Genomic DNA, 9,322 nt, shown 5'->3' on the forward strand with positions numbered 1-9,322 from the left:
TTTATATATAGGCTATATATATATTTTTTGGTCTTTATTAAATTTCTTTATTACCTTTAATTACTAAATGGTTTAGTCCAAGTAGGAGGGGCTTAGCCTTTTTGGGCCTTGTTAGGAAGCTCATAGAGTGAGTTGGTTTGTAGTTGTTGCTCTGTTTTGGGTCAATTTATTGGCACAGCCAAAAGTTTGTTTGCGAATAACTTTGAACAGTTTATTTTATTTGTGGTTGTTTTGTCTCTTTTGGATTTTCATTGTAAATACAATTTGCACTCTATTGGAAAACCTTTGTTTTTCACTTATTGGAATAAACACTGAACTTTTGACTTCATCACGTCACTTAATTTTTGTATGCCTCCATCTGCTGTTACTGTTTGAAACCTATTTGGGGCCTCTTTGTGGCAGTTGGCACACCCCTGTCTCTGTTACAACTATATTATGAACTTTTCTTTAACCTTAGGTATCTCATAAATGTGATCCAGCGTGTAATCAGTATATTAATGTCTGGGTAGGAAAATGTATGTGTGAAATCCCATACATCTTGTTCTATATCAGATAACATAATTTATGACAGATTCACAATAAGACATTCCCACATTGGTTAATCCCATTATTTCCTGTCTGGCAGTCATGGCAAACTTGTCTGTTTGAAAGAGAGAGCTAAAAAAACAGTAATTACAGGATTTAGGCGTAACGCTCAATCATCAAGCAGGAACTGTTCCTGAAAGATATCTTGACAGAATAATCCACAGTTTTCTGTGTGAAAAAAAAAACTAAAACAAAAAAAAAAACACTATATTAAGGAAGTTTTTAACCTAAACTTAACCTTTCAATTCAAGGATGTTTTAAATTATTACTGATTATTTCATTTATTATTAATCATTAGTGTTAGCAAATTTTCTGATTTCTGTATTTTTGCAATAACCAAGCCATCTTTAAATAGCCTTGCTATGGAAATATCATGCATTCTTACATAGGCATGTTCTTATGCCTTCTTTGAATATATGCTTTCATAAATCATTGTCAAAAAACTGCAGGTTTCCAATGTGACAACTTATTCCAATGGACCCAAAAAGGTTTGTAAAATGAACTGCAAATTTTTGCTGTGCAGTAGACCTTAGTCATAGTAGAGCCATTTTTAATTTTTGACAGGAATGACAATGATGCTGTTACATGTTGTTAAACAACTTGTTCAGATTTCCAAAAGACTTTCAGTGGAAAAAAAACCCCATAAAAGAGTTTTGAAAGGTGTGATGAAAATTACATGCGTCTATCCCTCACAGCTTTGTTTTCTTCTAATTTATTAATCATATTTATTGATTTAAAATGTATTATTATTATTATTTCTATTTGATTAAGGTGGAAACTTCTTTTTTTTTTAGTTGGGAATATCATACACCATATATGGTCTCTTTTAATGAGTCTCTACAGAAACTGACTTCCAAATATGGAATGAGAAGATGTGCATGAGAAATGTTCACTGCTTCAGTTTGCCCCAACCTCCACTTACAGTACTTGTTGAGGTCTGTATCTAGGGGTGATTGCAATGTTCCCAAAAGAAAGTCTGCCTTCTCTCAATCTACATTTTCCTATAAAGCCGTCAAAGAATGGAATGGGCTTCCAGACAATCTAAAGAACAATGCAGATTTTCACAGTTTCTCATGGGCAGTTAAAGACGGGTATCTGGACATCAGATGATACATTTGTGGGTACCATTTGATGGCTTTTACACTGTATTGTGTTTTGTGTGTTATAAGAAAAAAACAAAAAAGAAAAAAAAAACTGTTGCACTCCATATACTTTGCACATTTAGCATAACATTGCAACTAGCAAATTTTGCACACAAATTGGTAATTTGCACTTTATATATTGTACCTTCTTAGTAAACTGCCTTTTTATATTATATTAACCGTCTTTGTTAATTGCCTTTGTTATGTAATTTTAACTCTGTTATGTACTTTTAATTGTGTAGGACTACAGATGGAAATTAGCATAGTGCTAAATCTGGTGCAGCCATCTTTTTAATGTAACTGCACATTGTCCTGATATAAATAAACTAAACTAAACTACTAACAAAAGTGTGAAAAATGTTAATTAGGTTAATGTTTTAATTGTTTTATAACTGACACTGTAGGTTCACACAGACTTTAAGTTTTATAGTTTCACGGTATAATTGCTTCTTTGTTCAATGTGCCATTGAGACTTGGCATTGCATCATTAGAACACCATATTACAGATGTGCAGATTAATTGAGATTGTCTGTTCCCAATAACAATAAAAAGCCTGCACAGCAAAGGCTTCATAAAAGCCAAGCTGTAATTTAGTTTTTGGTGACTGTGCTGGAATCATTTGATACATTGTAATTTTTCCATTGTTTTTTGTTTTTTTAAAGAATAGTCTCATACTTCGATGAGTTTTTTTAGCAAACATTTTGCAACACTGGATAAACTCTTTCTCAAGGGAGAGATATTTGTGGTTTGGCAGCAGTCTGTATTTTTTCCCCTGCATTTCTTATCCTGCACAGCTCACTGAACTGTGCAAGCTGTGAAGATAAAGATCACACAGCATGTATTTAGTGCCAACTTTTTACTGAATTATGGTATTCACACTGTCAAAAACATTGTCAAAAAAGGTTCATCAATAGTGTGAGCACCACTCACACAGTTTTGTGGTGGAGTAACTAAAAGTAGCGCCAATATTGATTTCAATTTCAGATAACAGTATACCTTTCCAGTAAATATGCAACTTTTCCAAGAGAAGAAGCGGTGTAACGTGACAAAATGCCACATCTCCGCATTGGCCAGATAGACTGTAAAAAAAAGACTGGCCTATACATTCACTTCCTCTGGAAAGTCCAAATAATCTTTGTGATCCGATTCGCTCAGATTACTAATTTAAATGCTCTATTTCAATAAAATGATTCAGCGATTCATTTGTGTCCGTATGCATCCTTTGTATGTTTATTACAACAATTTTACAAAATAATATAGGCTATTATAGAATTACTTTCTGCCGTTGGCTGCTATTTTTATGCAGTTATATAAAAAATTAGGCTACTATTATATTCATACTATTTATATTGGTGGCTAAAAGAGATCCTGTGTTTTTGACAGATAAATAATGTAAATAAATAAATATGTACCTGTACGTGTATATATTGAGACTCCTGGTAAAAGACGTTTTGCGGAATCTCACCTGCTTGTAGTTTTTTAGTCCCCAGTTTGAAAACCCCTAATTTGGCTTATTAAATTTTCTAAAAGGACCCGTTTAACTTTGAGTTATAACTAGCTTGTGGCTCAGTTTGTTTATTTATTTGGTGTGCAGTACTTAAGAGTGAGTATAATTTGTATCTGCATAATCAGCATTCATTTATGTATTGCGTTAATGTCTTGCAAAATTCAATGATATGTTTTAATCAGATTTGATAAATGTGATTTGAATGTGATTGTTTTACTTTTTTCTATTGCTGAACTGAATTAGTGGCTTGACATCTTATGAGAACATTTTCAATTATTTTGTGTTGTGACTGGAAGTAGACGGGTCTTCCATGCGCATCTCAGCAACAAAAAGGGGTGGTATAATGCCCTTTTCACAAGATGTAAAATAAGTCTTTGATGTCCCCAGAGTGTGTATGTGAAGTTTTAGCTCAAAAGACCCCACAGATATTTTTATATAGCATGTTAAAATTGTAAATTTTTGAGGGTGAGCAAAAATGCACCGTTTTGTGTCTGTTCCTTTAAATGCAAATGAGCTGCTGCTCCCGGCACAGAGGGCGGAGCTTCAACAGCTTGCACTTACACAGACATGTATGTTCAAACCGGATTCAGACAATGATGGAGAGACTCAAGAAGAAGTGACAACATGTAGAATGCAACAGGACGTTTCTGAATGGTTAGTTGATGAATTTATGTAGCTTATGTGTAGTTATCTTCTAGTCATTAATTAGCATATTCTGTCTCGATAATCTATGAATCGTGTTCAGGGGGCGGGGTTTATGTAAATTTTAGGGTTGGTGATGTCACTAACCGGGAGGAATGTTGTGTAGTCCCTACCAGCCGTTTGTTGTAGTCTTTAAAAAGTGAATTCTTTAAAAGCAATTATTACATGGCTTGGTTGAATTCTAATGTAGAATGCGGTCTGTTATTTCTTGATAACAGACCGCTGCTAAGGATAACACACCGTTGCCATGAAAAACAGAGCGTTGCTATGGACGCAGGATTCTAACCGTAGACGGAACGGACTATTTAGCGGAAGCAATACAATCGGTTTTAAATCAATAAGCTCCTTTTTAAATCAATATTTTGTGTCAAATTATTGATTTATTTGGTAGGTAGCCATGTAATAAGCGGGATAATATAGGCAGAGCCATAGAGAGAAAGAGTTGCGACACTCTTTGATGTCGCCGCTATGGCTGTCACGTGGTTCATGTAAGCCCCAATAGTTCCAAAACATACGCTGGCTGTCATGTTCTTCTATGGGACAGACAGCAGCAAAAACACACACCCAAGTACTTTTTGTCAGTTTTGCATTTGGAGATAAGTTTTAGGCTATATTTTTGGAGGGAAAAGCTTAGTGTTCATGTTCGCATGGGTAGTAGCACTGGCTTTAGTGGCTCTAACTTAACTTTTCCATATCATTCATCTGATGATGGACGTCTCATGATATTTATTTTAGCACAACTGGGCGTATTAGGCTATTGATTCCCGTGATTTTGCTTAGGTCTGCCGTGGCGGTCTGTTCAGAATTCGCTTAGAAGCTAGCTCACTTCTTCTGATGAAAGTGGCCACCCCCAGGACCACAACGTGAAACATGATCATGTTAAGACTAAGAATATCATTTTAAGATTAAGCCATACACATATTATCAAAACTATAACAGATTAAAAACGAATTTACGCTTTTATGTTTGGGTCTATAGGTAAGTGCAGAGTGAAGATTTTTCTCTATGGCTCTGGGTTAGTGTACAGAGTAGGCTAAGAGTAAGGGTAGCTGTAATTCAATTCAAGTAAGCAATTAACTAACAAAACACTTGCAACTTCTGTTACAGCTATTGAGACATCAATTAAGCATGGCTGATACAAATGAAGGTTTTCAAATAAAAAATTTTTTTATTAAACAATGACAGACAACAAAAATGTGTGCTTGTGTGTGAACAACAGGGGCAGGTTATCCATGAAACAGACAGGACTGGTGATGGCCATAACAATCCTAGAGGTCCAGCATTGTTCTCACAAGCCGCTTCCCTCAAGACAACAAAACATAATGAAAAGTTAGTATATCCCAAAAAATAAAATAAAATAAAAGTTGCTATAAAGGTGGTAGCGATTCATTACCGAACTCTTACTGTCACAGCTGACGAAGTCGCGTTAGCTAGAAGGCAGAGCTTGAAAATTGGTTGAAACAACCAACATAAAATATAAATAATTACGCTGTGCATATACAAATGAAGACCAGTATAAGCATCGCAAAGGGCCTTTGATACAATATAGACAGTTGACAATTCAAAAGAGGTCGAAATTTCAGCAACTTACCTCTGGAGCAACTCGACGCGCAGCAATGTAAGTGAATGGTGTCCAACGCCCAAATGACAGTGTTTTTTAACTAATCCGATCTTCAAATCCCGGAAGTAGGCGGTTAAAAGCGCCGCCATTTTTTACAACGGAGGTCTATGGGAGTGTCACAACTCTTTCTCTTTATGGCTCTGGCGCGAGGCAGTTGTTATAGAGAATACAACCCCTTCAGGCTGATTCAAGACCCCGCCTCGCCCTACATTATCCCTTGCTTATCTCCCTTTGCTTTGAACTTTGAGCATTGTAACTTTGCAGATGTTGTTTATGCTCAAACAGCAACATTACACACTAAGTAAAAAAAGTGAAATCATAAGTAACCACCCCTTTAACAAATGCCATCTCTGTATACGCTGAGTTTGGGTTGCTTATGACGTTCATATCATGGGAACGCAATGTGCGCCATTTCACCAGATTTGTAACATAAATCATCTACAAACCTACGCCAACAGAGAAAAAATACATCAATATGTTTCTAAATATGCAAACTGAAATAGTTTAAATGGGCTTTTGTGTCAGAATCAAATTGATATGTGAAATCAGTGTCAATACCAGCAGCTTTTTATGGCCAAAAACATAACAATACATTTATTAATCTTAGTTAATGTTAATTTGAACATTATTAAAATCTAAATTGATTTTTTAAATCAAAATAAAAGTTTAAAACCTCATCATGAGTTTGTGTGTTTTGATGTCAACATGTTATTACAGTGGCTGTAACATTTCTATCATAAAGAAGTGGCCAAATATTAAAGGGATGATCTTCCGTGGGTCTGCCATTCACAAAGTGGAAAGAGCAAAACATTTTGGCTGTTTCTCACAAATGTGTCGCTCAAATACACACAAGAGAAATACATAAGCTACTGCTGCGTTTAATAACGTCATTTGCCCCATTTCACATACTGCATTGTGTCACGCATTAAGCACGTGCGTGAAAAGAACTCAAAATGGTGATTGAACGGTTAACGCAAAACTATTTGACTAAAACATAAAAATAACAAGCAACTCGCCATGCAGCGTGTTCACACATTACAATAATGATTTGAACAAAGCCGACGAGCTAGCGTGCTCCACACATTCAGTTCTGGTGCGTGGATTATGGTCAAAACAAATATCTTTCAGGTATTTTTTTACGCTTGAACCAGCTATTATGGCACACCATAACTGTACAAATGACGCCAATCTGTCTGTAATCCATATTAAAAGTTAGCTAGCCAGTCAAAACTAAACAATCGACACAGAACTACGGGTTCACAATACAACTACAACTAGCGGAAGTGGTTTACCGGAAATTTAACACATTTAAAAAATGGCGGCGCCCGCTCTTGCGTGAAAAATAAGGTGGATAGCGACTTAAACATTGCCTAACGCTCGCCTCACACTAATCTACTGTCTTCAGAAAATGCAACATACTTTTTCCAAATATGTTCATTTTCAACAGCATTTGTGCGGTGTGTTCACAAAAGCAGTCAAAATCATCAATGTTCTCAGTTACGATGACGAACAATTCTCACACTGTGACTGACTGTTCACAAATAAGCAAAACTGAAAACACCGATCACAACTTCGGGATGTCCTGTATAAAAAACAGGCTGCTGGTGAGTTAATTATTCGCTTAAATTCGAGGATATAAAACAGAAGGTGAGAGAAAAGAGAACAAATATTGGTGGAAGCTTGATAGAAATCCGTAAAAAGCATTATAGGCTATGTAAACGGATTGTTGTCACTTGTGAGGAAGTTACCTTGGAGTCTTGTTTGGCCCATGACAGTTTTGTGGTGGAGTACCTGAAAGTAGCGGCAATATTGATTTTCAGCGGTAGGCTATATAAGTTATTTAACACTATCTTTCCAGTAGGCTTAGTTTGTTTATTTATTTGGTGCAGTACTTAAGAGTGAGTTTAATTTTTATTTGCATAATCAGCATTCATTTATGTATTGCATTAATGTCTTGCAAAATTCAATATGCTTTAATCAGATTTGATAAATGTGATTTGAATGATTGTTTTATTTTTTCTATTGCTGAAAAACATCAAATGCTGAGTCGTACGCACATGTCAATGTTGATCCCTTCAAAAATTCCTGAAACTCATTCATTATATCCTGTCACTTTCTTATCACGTGGATAAGGGAGACATGAGGGTAACATCCTTGTGACATCATAACAAACTTTCCCAAACTGTTAAGTTGCGCAATTCCCTCTGACTCACTTCCAGGACGGAGCTTTAAAAGAGCTGCAGTCTCCACAATGTGAACAGAAGTCACCAACAGAACTGAACACCTAAAGCAACTAGCATCAAGAGTACTTTTCCTTTTGTTGTTTTCATTAGTAAATCTAAGCTTCGCTTTGGCAGAATGAACTGCAAAATCTTTTCAGTCTTTGTTATTGTTGCCCTGGCATTCCTGACCATTGGTGAAGGTAAGTCAATTGCAAAGTTCTACTATAAAACGTTTTTCAGGTTAATCAGTAACCATAGTTTGTACACTATCCACTTTAGTAAGTCATGCATATGTATGTGATAACAGAATATTAACTTATTCTTTTGATTTTGCTTTCAGGAATGAGTCTTAGAGGTGTGGGTGTAGATCTGCGCTGTCACTGCATTGAAACAGAGAGTCGACGCATTGGTAAACACATAGAGAGTGTGGAGCTCTTCCCTCCCAGCCCACACTGTAAAGACACAGAGATCATGTGAGTTACACCTTAACAATGGCATAACACTTACAGATTACATATAGATCCAGATGAATACAATCAAAAATATGGTTCTTACTGGGTTTTTTTTTCTTCTTAATTTTTAGTGCCACCCTAAAGGGATCCAGGAAAGAGATCTGTCTGGACCCTACTGCTCCCTGGGTTAAGAAGGTCATTGAGAAGATCCTTGCCAAGTAAGTGTCAATACATTTTCATCATTTGTTTGCGATAGTGACAAATGCTGACAAAAAAAGTGCAACCAATGAAAAAATTGCTTACAAATTATCAGGTCTTCTCAAGGAAATAATAATGCCTCTAAATACATTTATTTTTGTTTTGCAGCAAAAGACCATGAATATCTGGATCATCTGTGATGTTGAGCCTGACGATATAAACTGTCCACATCTGACATTTTAACTTGATATTTGCTGATGGGCACCATTATGCTTGTTTATGTTTAAAACAGCTTGTTCAATGTTGAGTTTTGTTAACATTGTGCTGTATTTATATTTATGTATTTATTTATTCTATATATATATATTTAATAAAATGATTTTGTACTAAATTGCATGACATTTGTTTTTTTCCCCCCGTATTTTACATATTTTAAGACATATTTGCTTATTTAGCCTGTTTAATTTATTTATGCTAAAAAAAAGGTGCTCTAAACTCAATGACAACCAGTTTTAAACAGTGACAACAAACATCATTCATATATTTTTAATGATTAGAGGGCTGCAATGCACTTTCTCCTGACTCTTTAAGAAAAATTAAACAGCTCTCTTTTCATGATCAAAAAAATAATGGTTCATTTTTAGCTTTTTGTGGTCATTGCTTATTCAAGGCCCAATTGTTTTGAGTGGTTTTTTCGCCGAAAAAAACAACAGTTATTTATAAAAAAAGAAAATGAAACATGAGGCTTGAAGATCACATCACTACCTTTTACCGCCAAATTGTTTAAATCATTGTATACAGAGGATTTACTCTTGACTCTTGGATGTTCTTGGGTCCTTATAGAAAGAAAAGAATCACTTTACAATTCAATCAAATTTAATTATGAACATTAT

General features: G+C 35.3%; 1 protein-coding gene across 1 annotated transcript; it reads left to right on the forward strand.

Moving 5' to 3' along the window:
- The first annotated feature begins 7,792 nt into the window (after positions 1-7,792).
- On the forward strand, positions 7,793-8,820 carry cxcl8a (chemokine (C-X-C motif) ligand 8a). Its single transcript, XM_082165865.1, has 4 exons — positions 7,793-7,979; positions 8,120-8,252; positions 8,363-8,449; positions 8,598-8,820. Exons 1-4 carry the CDS (start codon positions 7,916-7,918, stop codon positions 8,608-8,610), a joined length of 297 nt encoding a protein of 98 aa, XP_082021991.1. The 5' UTR covers positions 7,793-7,915; the 3' UTR covers positions 8,611-8,820.
- Positions 8,821-9,322: the final 502 nt, after the last annotated feature.

Source organism: Leuciscus leuciscus (assembly GCF_965113295.1).
Source record: "Leuciscus leuciscus genome assembly, chromosome: 3".
Classification (NCBI taxonomy): domain Eukaryota; kingdom Metazoa; phylum Chordata; class Actinopteri; order Cypriniformes; family Leuciscidae; genus Leuciscus; species Leuciscus leuciscus.

Excerpts from the sequence above, each read along its gene's own strand:
- cxcl8a (XM_082165865.1), top strand. The coding sequence starts at position 7,916 with ATGAACTGCAAAATCTTTTCAGTCTTTGTTATTGTTGCCCTGGCATTC. Across the intron at positions 7,980-8,119 it reads ATTCCTGACCATTGGTGAAG|GAATGAGTCTTAGAGGTGTG; the intron begins GTAAGTCAATTG and ends TTTTGCTTTCAG. Across the intron at positions 8,253-8,362 it reads TGTAAAGACACAGAGATCAT|TGCCACCCTAAAGGGATCCA; the intron begins GTGAGTTACACC and ends CTTAATTTTTAG.